This window comes from Zeus faber, assembly GCF_960531495.2.
Source record: "Zeus faber genome assembly, chromosome: 13".
NCBI classification, from domain to species: domain Eukaryota; kingdom Metazoa; phylum Chordata; class Actinopteri; order Zeiformes; family Zeidae; genus Zeus; species Zeus faber.
Window position 1 is genome coordinate 1,067,583 of NC_137198.1, and position 12,429 is coordinate 1,080,011.

A 12,429-nucleotide genomic window follows, 5' to 3' on the forward strand; every position below is an offset into this window, starting at 1 on the left:
GGGTCCAGCTGGATCGGTCCACGCGGCTGGAGCAAAAAACACTGGAAACGGGAGTTTTACTTTCCGGACCTGGAATTATGCCGCCTCTGAGGAAAAGTATGACACCTTGTCTCGAATGCAGCGGGTCTTCTAGAGATTGTTCCAGAGAAGCCTGTGGAGTTTGGGGGATGGGAAGGCTGATCGCGCCACAGTGACACCAGAGAGGCTTGGTTTATACAAAGTATTGCTGAATGTTGACCACTGCATTTGGCCCGTTAAGAAATGAGCTTTTTTAACTTTTGCTATTCTGTGTGTGTGTGTGTGTGTGTGTGTGTGTGTCTGTGTCAGTGTGTCTGTCTGTGTGTGTGTGTGTGTGTGTGTGTGTGTGTGTGTCTGTGTCTGTGTGTGTGTGTGTGTGTGTGTGTGTGTGTGTGTGTCCATTGCACGATGGCGTCAGCGTCATCACACTGTATCAAATCCCCAGATGAGTCATGCTTTTAGACGTGAATCCTGGATCCATTAAAATACACTGAGGAGCCAACCAGTGCTTGTAATTATGTTTTCTTTTGTATTTTTTTGGTATTTTCTGTTTTTTCAGGTTTCAATATAATCTTTCCAGGTAGTCTGGATTACATGACAACATTTGCAAGCATCGATCTAATCATAACACCTAAATAAAAACAAGACCGGATTATATTGAAACTCATCTTTGAACACTTTGTCAGCCAATGAAAAGGAATGCTTCCGTTCTGCTGATCGGTTGAGCACTGCGTCGCCGCCGCGTCACTTTGGAATGTCCTGCTTGGATTCGTGAACAGTGAAGGTAAATCAGGTGTAAACAAACAAACAAACAAACATTAAAACATTAAAACTGGATCCATCATCATGGAATGTAAAATAGAGAACTTCCAGTTTAGCCGTAAACACAAAATCCTTTCACCCTTGAACCTTAAAGACACGCCACCGGCGTGACTAATAAATACTCTATTTCAGTTTTAAACGAAAATAATTATATTCTATAATATATCCATGATTAGATTCATATTGAACTATGTTTTGGTTTGTGCTGTGATCTGAAATAACGTCTACATCGTGTGTTCCTGTGGAATGTTGCTGTGACTTGACTGAAAGAGCAGGTGATGGAGCGGGGGGCACACACGCACGCACGCACGCACGCACGCACGCACGCACGCACGCACGCACGCACGCACGCACGCACACACACACACACACACACACACACACACACCCCCCTTTGGAATGACTCAGAATGAAAGCACGCAGGGACAAACTGTCCTTCTTGTACCAGTCGCTCTCAGCCCAAAAGGAAAAGCGGAGGAACGTTTGGTCCCCAGTTGGCACAGCCACGGAATAAAAACACAACACTCGGACTTGCGCCGCGCTCCATTGGAAGTCAGAAATCAGTCAATTCTGTGTGTACTTGTTACAACACATATATTGTTTTTCAGCTCAGTTCCCCCTTCACTGGCATTGGGAGAAAGATAAAGAAAAGGAACATAGATGACGTCCTGTTTGTGTGTGGTGTGTTTTTTTTCCCAACATTATATAAAATGCATATTTTTGAACAAATCCTTTTTGATGTCAGAGCGGCCCCCGCAGGACGTACGAGCCCCCCCCCCCCCCCCCCCCCCCGCGTGTGAGGAACACTGCTCTACAGCATCTACACCTGCAGAGCACCTTGCAGTTAAACAGCTTTTCAAATTATAACCCTTGTTCGGTGTTGACGGGGTGTGCTGCCGTGCCGCCCTGACGTCACCTGGAATTCCAACTTCAACGGAACGCCGCGCGACAGTGAGTGACCAGATTCCAACGTCCGTCCACGACAGCCTCCCCGCACGGCGACAGCTTGGACGTGACTCTCCCGACGCGGCGGAGGCAAACTATTCACCTGACGTTGTTTCTCCAAATAATAACTTTATTCAACCCGTACAGAGTCGACCTCCCTGCTCAGCGCCCCTCAGCCAGGTCAGCTCACTGGAATAAGGTCACTGGAAGGTAAACGCAGGTAGGGACAATGGCACCGAACTAAGACTCGGCCAAAACAAACATAAACATGAACATAACATGTACGAACATAACATGTACGAACATAACATGTACGAACATGATATAAACAAAGACGTGGACGCAGAAGGTCCTGGACAGTCCATGCCTCCAGGACAGATGTGTGTGTGTGTGTGTGTGTGTGTGGGTGCGTGTGCGTGTTTTTTTTTCCTCATTCTGCCAAGTCCGTCAAACAGTTCCAGGGCTAACTCCTCTCTTTCTCCGTCCCAGCGCCTCGTCTGTGTGACAGTTCCTCCCTGGTACAAAATCAAACAGTCGTTACTTCTCCTCGCTTCTGCCTCCTTTCACTTTTGCATTTGAGAAATAGTGTCGCCCCCCCCAGACGCCGCCCCCTGTAGCTACATGTGTTGGGCGTCCATTATGTCCAAGTATTTGGCCTCGATGATGTGCGGAAGCACGCTGTTCCTGAAGGAGGGAGAGAAGGAAAGAGAAAAATGAAGTCGACGGCCCCGCCCTCCTGACGGAGCCGCCGGCTGAGTTTGCACTCGGCCGGAAACTAGTTTTCACAGGAAGGAAGGAGGGCGAAAGCCAGCGGAGCCAAGATGGCCCCCGGCCCTACCTGATGGGGATGAGCATGGTCATGAGCAGGGGGAAGATCATCTTCATGTAGGGGATGGGGTACATGCCGAAGGAGCACAGAACCAGCAGCTGCATCATCTGCAGGAAGGTGAAGTAGTGGATCTTTCTCTGGGGCACTTTGCGGATGTAGTGGGTGGGAGGGTAGGATGTCTGCAAAGGGAGGAGGAGGAGGAGCAGAGGGAGAGGAGGAGTGGAAAAGGAGAGGGAGAGGAGGAGGAAGAGGAGGAGAGGAAGAGGAGAGCAAGAGGAGAAGAAGAGGAACAGGAGAAGAGGGAGAGGGAGAGGAGGAGAGGAAGAGGAAGAGAAGCAGCGTTTAGAGACTCACCAGACCGTTGTCATGGTAATGTTGACGTCATGTGTAGTGAATCAATCTGTGATGATTTGCCAAAACACATAGTTGTGTGTTGTAGCACCACCCTGTGTTCAACAGCTGTAGTTTGTAGTTTTTGGGTGGTGGTGGTGGTGGTGGTGGTGGTGGTGCGTGGAGGAAGGGCCTCTGCTCGTCCTCAACATGTGACACTTATCAAAACTGCAATTCGTCAACATTTTGATGATGATGTAGTGACGCCACACAAACGTCAAAGCCCTGAACTGGAAAAGAACGTTATCTGCAGGAGGAAGGAGAGAGGCAAACAGGAGTCTGCTCCCCCTCCAATCTACATCCGCCCTACTCTGCCCCCCCTCTAGGTGGTGGTCAGACAGGTACCTGCTCCTTCAGGAGGAGGGCCATGCGGTCACACATCTGGTTTCCGTCGATGGAGGTGAGAGCGATGTAAAGGAACAGTCCGTACAGAACCGGCTTGGGAATCCACTGCAGAGGAACCGGCAGGAGCATCAGCGACATTCCAATGAAGATGTTGGCCACCAGCGAGGTCAGCCTGGTCTCCTTCACCTGGACGATACTACACACACACACACGCACACGGTCAAAACAGTTGTCGCTTTTCCTTCAAGTGCTGAACACCTTGCTCCCTAACTCCTCGGAGAGCCTCTCACAAACACTCATTTCAATGTGTTTCACTTCCACCGTCACCCCCCAGGACCAAGGCTGCTGGAATCATGAGCTAATGAGGGGGGTCTCTGGAGGAGACGCATCCCCCGTTTCACCTTGACGGGAAACCAGCGCCTGCGCGGCTCTAATCACCCAGTCAGGGCGGCGTGATGGAGCGGACCCGTGACGGAGCGGACCCCGTGACGGAGCGGACCCCGTGACGGAGCGTCCGGCGAGCGGCGCTGAACTCACGTCTCGTAGAGGTGCCCCCCCTCCACGCGCTGCTCCACGAACGCCAGCTGACGCACATGCAGCGTGGAGTGGGGGAAGGCGGCGTGCATCCAGGGCAGACCCAGCACCGACATCAGGATGTTGATGAGCCCAGAGAGCATTAGGTCCCAGTGGTACGCCGTGCCCTTCAGCAGCCTGACACACACACACACACACACAGAAAGACACACACACACACACACACACACACACGCACACACAGAACAATCACACACACATACACACACACACACACACACACACACACACACACACACACAGAAAAACACACATACACACACACACATAAGACACACATAGAAGGACACACACACAAACACACACACACACACATATAGACACACACACACACATATAGACGCACACACAGACACAAAGACACACAGAAAGACAAAGACACACCCACACAGACACATACACAGAAAGACACATATACACACATATACACACATATACACATATACACACATATACACACATAGAAACACACAAACAAACGCATGGATAAAGAAATTCAGTAGCAAAAAAAAATACACAAATACACAAAAAAATAGAGAAAACACACACAGAACCATGCACACACACACACACACACATACACACACACACACACACACACACACACACATGAATAATTTGCATACAGTACAGTTCATGAATATTCACACCTGGCAGTCCACACACACAGCAACATAAAGGGCGGTTTTCCTCAGGTTCACTGTGGCCTTCAAAACACAGCCGGAGTCACACACACACCCAAACACACACACACACACACACACACACACACACACACACACACACACACACACACACACACACACACACACACACACACACACATACACACGCACATACACACACACACCCAAACACATACACACACACACACACACACACCCAAACACACACACACACATACACACACACATACACACACACCCAAACACACATACACACACACACACACACAGCCACCTGCTCAAACACACAAACATGTTTGTACCAGAGGCAGGAAGTATGAACACTGCAGAGATAATGTCCTTGTACCAGACAAACTGAGGAAAATGACCAATATTATAGTGATTGTTAGATATTTGAGTGTATTATCATTTCTCACAGTGTTTCCTCTTGAGTTGACCTGGGCTATTACCTAGTCATGGCAAAAACAATCAATTAATTATCCAATTTAAATGAATTAACATCCAGAAATGAATGCTTGCCGGAGCGGGAGGCGCACGGTGCCGGAGCGGGAGGCGCGCAGAGTGCGTGGCTCCTGGCCCCGGAGCGGGAGGCGCACGTGCCGGAGCAGAGGCGCGCAGAGTGGGAGGCTCCTGGCGCCAGAGCGGAAGGCGCGTGGTGCCGGAGCGGAGGCGCGCAGAGTAGGAGGCTCCTGGCGCCGGAGCGTGAGGCGCACGGTGCTGGAGTGGGAGGCGCGTGGTGCCGGAGCGGGAGGTGCGTGGTGCCGGAGTGGTGGCGCGCAGAGTGCGTGGCTCCTGGCGCCGGAGCGTGAGGCGCACAGTGCTGGAGTGGGAGGCGCGTGGTGCCGGAGCGGAAGGCGCGTGGTGCCGGAGCGGAGGCGCGCAGAGTAGGAGGCTCCTGGCGCCGGAGCGTGAGGCGCACGGTGCTGGAGTGGGAGGCGCGTGGTGCCGGAGCGGGAGGTGCGTGGTGCCGGAGTGGAGGCGCGCAGAGTGCGTGGCTCCTGGCGCCGGAGCGTGAGGCGCACAGTGCTGGAGTGGGAGGCGCGTGGTGCCGGAGCGGAAGGCGCGTGGTGCCGGAGCGGAGGCGCGCAGAGTAGGAGGCTCCTGGCGCCGGAGCGTGAGGCGCACGGTGCTGGAGTGGGAGGCCGTGGTGCCGGAGCGGGAGGTGCGTGGTGCCGGAGTGGAGGCGGGCAGAGTGCGTGGCTCCTGCCGCCGGAGCGGGAGGTGCGTGGTGCCGGAGTGGAGGGGCGCAGAGTGGGAGGCTCCTGGCGCCGGAGCGGGAGGCGCACGGTGCCGGAGGGGGAGGCACGTGGTGCCGGACCGGGAGGCGCACGGTGCCGGAGCTGGAGCTGCGTGGTGCCGGAGTGGGAGGCGCACGTTGCCGGAGTGGGGACGTGTGGTGCCGGAGCGGAGGCACGCAGAGTGGGAGGCTCGTGGCGCCGGAGCAGGAGGCTCGTGGTGCCGGAGCGGGAGGTACACGGTGCCGCAGCGGGAGGCACCCGGCGCAGGAGTGGGAGGTGCCAGAGCGGGAGGCGCCTGCCGCCGGAGCGGGAGGCGTGTGGTGCCGGAGTGGGAGGCACGCGGCGCCGGAGCGGGACGCACGCGGCGCCGGAGCAGGAGGCGCACGGTGCCGGAGCGGGAGGCGCGCAGAGTGCGTGGCTCCTGGCGCCGGAGCGGGAGGCGCACGGTGCCGGAGCAGAGGTGCGCAGAGTGGGAGGCTCCTGGCGCCAGAGCGGGAGGCGCGTGGTGCCGGAGCGGAGGCGCGCAGAGTAGGAGGCTCCTGGCGCCGGAGCGGGAGGCGCACGGTGCTGGAGTGGGAGGCGCGTGGTGCCGGAGCGGGAGGTGCGTGGTGCCGGAGTGGAGGCGTGCAGAGTGCGTGGCTCCTGGCGCCGGAGCGGGAGGCGCACGGTGCCGGAGCACAGGTGCGCAGAGTGGGAGGCTCCTGGCGCCAGACCGGGAGGCACGCGGCGCCGGAGCGGGACGCACGCGGCGCCGGAGCGGGACGCACGCGGCGCCGGAGCGGGAGGCGCACGGCGCCGGAGTGGGAGGCGTGTGGTGCCGGAGTGGAGGCGCGTGGCGCCGGAGCGGAAGGCACGCAGAGCGGGAGGTGCACAGAGCGGGAGGCGTGTGGTGCCGGAGCAGGAGGCGTGTGGTGCCGGAGTGGGAGGCACGCGGCGCCGTGCGCCTCCCGCTCCGGCGCCGCGTGCGTCCCGCTCCGTGGGAGGGAGGCGAGTGGGAGGCGTGTGGGAGGCGTGTGGTGCCGGAGCGGGAGGCGCGTGGCGCCGGAGCGGAAGGCACGCAGAACGGGAGGTGCACAGAGCGGGAGGCCCGCGGCGCCGGGTGCCTCCCACTCCGAAAATCCTCCACCAAACCAGGATCAAGGTTTGGACACAACAGTGGCATATTGAGGGAGGGAGGAAGCCGTACCGCTCCTGGTCGTGGTTTTAACACATACTGTTTTATTCTTGAGCTGCATGAGCTCCTTCCTCCACACACACCTCATTATTTACATGGTTTATACTGCACAGTCCAAGGTACCTGCAGATCACAGATACGACACCAAGAAATCACTCAAGCTGTTTATTCTATTGATGTGATACGTTCACCCTAGAATGTACATGTTTACCTTATTAAGGGGGAAGTGAGTTGTTTGCACTGAGCCATGCTAGTATCAGGGGAGCAGTTAGGGGTTAATCTCTTGCTCAAGGACACTTCAGCACACTCCCGGGAGGAATCCTGCCCCCACACTCCACCCCCATGCATCATATTGATGTTAAAATCGTGAGTGTGGATTGTTCCATATCTACTGATCCTAGATATGTGAGCGATTCATTTTGTGATCCCAGATAGGATCTTCCTTTAACTACGGATCTCAGACACAATACAAATGAAATTCCTCCGCGCCCAGCCACCTTGGACAGTGTCTGACCTGTTCTCGGGTGCGTTGGTCAGCGAGACCACGATGTTCTGGTCGATGAAGATGAGGAGCGCCAGGAGGAAGCCCAGTCCCATGGCGCTCAACACGTTTATGGGGGAAAGTCGCTCGAACGGAGCCACGACGAAGATGGGTCGGTCGTGAACTTTAAACACAGGTACTGGTGAGAAAAGAGAACCAGGTTAACTAGAGACATGTAAATACGCTGCTTTTCAAGGTGGTACCAGGCGGATTTTACAGAAAATGGCTGTCCTTAGACTTAAAATTTTGTCGCTTAGACAACAACAGACAGCAAAATGGAGTCTTGTCCAACAAATATCTCAGGTCCAGAGCAGGTTGGGAGATGGGACGGGCCAAAGTGTCCGCAAAAAACTCTGAGCAATCAGGGAGGAAGGTCTAGAATCTCGGGAGGAATTACCATCGGGGGCATTTTGGCCCCGGATGGTAGGATTATCAACGCTGTGAGCACAGGGAGCGACAGCGGCCGGGGACACAGTATCACAGCGCCTTCTCCACCTTGTGACCAAATACTGACAAAGTCATTTCAAGTGACCTGCGCCTAGTTATTGCATTTGGGGACCAAGCTGTAGGAAGTCAATGCGATGCAGCGTAGTTGGAAAAAAAAAAGACACAAGAAATGACAATCAAAGGAAATCCAGTAACGAGCCACTGATGCTGTGACTGGGTGTCTATGGAGGCAGGCCAGTCGAGAGCGGGCCGCGCTCTGATGAGTTATACACTGCGTTGGAGAGTTCCACGTCCTCCAAGATGCCGCGTCGACTCCGGGAACACAGCTGCTGCCTTGGCAACAACCAGCGGAATTTGAAGCCGGGTGTAAACAAACCACCCTGGGCCGGCGCTACGTCCTGTGACCCAACATGGAGTTTGAGTCCCACGCTGGACTCCAGGTCCATGGTGTCCAACGCTCGCTGCTTCTTTTTTGGGTGAGGTTCTGGAAGATCCCCACCAGATGAAGTTCAAGGCTTCAAAACATACGTGGTTGAATATATTGACTTCAGCATAATATGGGTTTCTGGTTTTTATTTAGTTTTCTTTATCAATATACTTAAAATGTCTCAGTAGTATCTTTACATGGAATGTATAAATGGAAGAAAATCTAAACTGCACATCACCAGCTCACAAAGTCAGGAGGAGCCTCTACATAAAATAATCACCTTTACCATATGGACTTCACCACAAAAACAACATGTTTTTAAAGCGGAGGGCGAAAAATAAACCCACCTGCATGTTATTTCTCCTCTGCAAACTTATCTTGAGGAAGAAAATAAAAGAAATAAATGGTAATAAATCTGCAGCTTCCTGGACCACATTGTGTTCTCTAATACAGCTCACGCATCGTTCATGTCGACTTCTCACTTCTCCAGCTACTCTTTGGCCACATCTCTAATCAGGATGCAAGGCATCATTTACAGCTGACTTGACTCAATATGTACATCTTCATGAACATTACATCAACAGTTCATTCTGAATTCACGAGGAAAACAGCCTGAAAGTGTGCGAAGGAACCCGAGGAGAGCCGCGCCGGGCGGTGGCGACGTTGTTCATACGGGCGTGGTCCCTCCTTTCAAACCCCGTTGACAGAACTCCACCTTGATTCTTAGATTCTGGGCCTTCCGACCTGACTGCTCAGACCTTTTCAAACACCCTGGCCCCTCCCACACCCACCGTGAGGTGCGGTGATTCTCAAATGTTTTCCCATCAAGGACCGTTGGATCCGCATTAAGCCACAGGACCCATTTGATCCTATTTACTGTCGTCTCTGGTCCAATCTGAGCAGGTTTTGACCGATGAGATGAGATTCAGTGTCTCTAATGTCGCCAGGGAGAAAACTGTGGAACTAGGACCCAAACAGACATTACTGGACATTCTCCACTGCTGCTGATGTCTTGTAAATGACATGATAGTCAAGTTTAACTTTTGATCATTTTGCTGGGGACACCCTGGAACCTCGTGAAGGACCCCTGGAGGTCCCCAGACCCCACCTGGGGAACCCCCCGCTGTATATCGGGGTGTGAAGTCGACACGTAACGGCCATGAAACAATAAAAGGTACCAACGCTCTATGTCGTTGAACAGGTAGGACCCAATGAAGGAGAAGAGCAGCACGGAGATGGGCAGGGCGCAGTCCGACAGCACCTCCCTCACTTTGGCGTGCAGGAACGGACTGATGGAGGGAGAGAGAGAGAGAGAGAGAGAGAGAGGAGGCGGGGGCCAAGATATAAATAATAGAGGAATGCAATTACTGTGAACAAGGACGGTCGAAGCGGTCCTGACACCGCCCAAGTACCGCGGTCCGGCTGGGCTCGCACAATTGAATCCGCTTTCGAAGGGTGATTTGATTACCGGGCGGCAGGAGTGGAATATTACGGCTTATTAAATCCCAGCGAGCAGGGCGGCGGGAGGGAAGCTCGAGGACGTCGCTCGGTCCCTCCACAGTCCGCCCTGCGTCCAAACCCTTCAATCCCCTCGAGTGATACACGGAGCGTTGCATGAAACTCAAATTTGGGCTTGTTGTCATCAAATAATTAATTAATGATCATCATCGTATTAATAGTGTCAAAAATAGGTGTTACCGCTTGAGGAAAAAGTTTCAAGTGCAGGACTGATCAGTTTCCACGTTACAGTGCGGATACGTTAAAAACTTAATTAAAACATGGAGCTGATCTCTTCTCTCTCACTGCCATCAGCACTGATGCAGCAACGGCTTTGAATAGAGAATCGTATCAGCAAATATCCAAAATACTAACATCCACCACCAAGAGCCACCAAACAGATACTAAACTGAAGGCAACTTGATTTTCAGTTTATTGATGTTTTCATCAGTAGCAGTCTGTGTAACTTTTGATTACATACTAAAAACTAAATCCAACTCTGTCGTGATGGGTTACAGTAATGGATCAGATGGGCGGTGCTCCCACCTCCTCTTGAACTCGTAGAGGGTGTATCCCACCCACAGCGTGCCCAGCATCAGCAGCAGACAGAGCAGGGGCCGCTCCCTGGTGCAGCTGATGAGGGATTCTGGGAACGCGCCGAGCGCCTCGCTGCCGTTGGCGCCCGGCGCCGCCGTCGGGCTGTGGATCTGCCGAAGTGCCTCGACGCTGACGTTCGACAGTGTGGGAGAGTGGTAGTATCTGTGAAAGACTGAGAGAAACAAGTTGTGGAGCTACAGTCATTCCTATTCATCTATTTTTGGATTGGATTGTCTTATTGGTTCACAATTGCACTTTTAAATATATATTTTTTATTCTTTTTATTTTTAGCTTTTGTGTTTCGGAATTTGCACGGTACAGGATCACCGCTGAGTATCGTCGATTGTACAAATAAAGGTTTACATTGTTTTTTCGTAATAATGTTTTTTCTTATCACTTTCTTCTGCACTGTTTTTTCAATAATTAAGTTTTAAAATAAGTGTTTTATATAAAGAACTTTGCAAACACTATTTGCAAAATTGTTATTGTTAACTAAGTAAAGGTAAACTCAAAAGTACCATCATTTTTTAATGTGAAATACTAAAGTAAAAGTGTCATGAATAAAGCAAAAGGACTGATCTGAAAACATTGTAATTCAAGGTCATGTCCGGGGTCAGAATGCTCATCATATTATATGACAGGAAGCCAGATATCAGGGGTCCCAGCGGCACTGGGATTTACTTTCAACTGGCGAAGCAGGGTCCCAGGGCGCGGTTTGGTCAATATCCAAATGAGTGAGACATCAGAAAAGATCAGCGCTCGCAGCGACTTACTTTTTACCGTGCCTTTGACAGCATCCACCACGAACGCAAGGGAGATGAACAGAGCGATCACCTCCTCCGTGGACCTGGGGGAGGCACAGTCAGAGACCCCAGGTGGGCATTTTGAAAAAAAAAAAGACGACGTGCCTATCGTCAGAAAAAAGACGACGTGCTTATCGTCAACAGTTTATTGATGGAAACCCATAAATGTATCAAGGCGTCGGCCGGGTCAGCAACGTGCCCCTTGGGCCTGGACTGACCCCGTGGGCCTGGACTGACTGCTCCAATACGAAGATAAAACAGAGCATCCCTGGAGACACCCTACAGGGGTTTGCCACCGAGCCATAGCAACACTTATACAATCATAGATGTAACGAATTAAAGTAGAGTGACTTGATAGAAGTAGTGGACGGACGGATGGGTGGAGGCGTGGATGGGTGGAGGGGTGGGCGGAGGTGGGACCTTTTGAAGAGCTTCATGAGGAGACTGACGTTGAAGATCCCCCCCAGGATGAGGAACAGGCTGTTCCACAGACCGATGCAGGCGTAGAACGCAGGGAAGTCCAAGTCGTAGTCGTCACAGATGCCACGGATAACTGCACACACACACACACACACACACACACACACACACACACACACACACACACACACACACACACACACACACACACACACACACACACACACACACACACACATACACACACACACACAGGTACATCTTCAAGGTGGGTGCATAGGTGTGGTGTCAATGAAGAGGCTTTCCTCTGAACAGCTGTTTTCTTTGGGAAAAATAAAGTTTGTGCTGTTTTTACCCTCGTACACAAACACAGGCCGTGCAGTTCATGTCACGGTTACAAGCTGCTGTTCTGCTGCTCGTCGTGACCCGTTACACTGCTTTTCCACAGGTTCATATAGGTCTCAGACGTCCCCAAAGTTTGATGAAGGCACCCAGGTTACACATTCTAGCCGTTCTGACATTCCTCAAAACCATCCTGTTCCCGACGCTTTGACTCAGCGGGTGGAGCCTCCCTCCTGAGGCCAGTTCTGTGGGCCAATGGGGTCTGAGCACAAGTTCCGTCGTGTTTATTCCGTAAACTTTCACTGGCTACACCT

At 52.6% G+C, this 12,429-nt stretch overlaps 1 protein-coding gene across 1 annotated transcript in view; it reads right to left on the reverse strand.

The window, feature by feature from the left end:
• Positions 1-2,360: 2,360 nt before the first annotated feature.
• The window catches only part of slc4a11 (solute carrier family 4 member 11), a gene marked incomplete at its 5' end in the record, with an annotated part of 96,001 nt that continues 85,932 nt past the window's right edge, over positions 2,361-12,429 (reverse strand). Inside the window, 9 exons of the mRNA XM_080012624.1 lie at positions 2,361-2,469; positions 2,624-2,793; positions 3,350-3,545; positions 3,887-4,060; positions 7,556-7,721; positions 9,639-9,745; positions 10,500-10,722; positions 11,324-11,397; positions 11,774-11,906. Of these exons, the coding sequence (XP_079868750.1) occupies positions 2,403-2,469; positions 2,624-2,793; positions 3,350-3,545; positions 3,887-4,060; positions 7,556-7,721; positions 9,639-9,745; positions 10,500-10,722; positions 11,324-11,397; positions 11,774-11,906 (1,310 nt within the window). The 3' untranslated portion in view covers positions 2,361-2,402. The remainder of the gene's footprint in view (positions 2,470-2,623; positions 2,794-3,349; positions 3,546-3,886; positions 4,061-7,555; positions 7,722-9,638; positions 9,746-10,499; positions 10,723-11,323; positions 11,398-11,773; positions 11,907-12,429) is intronic.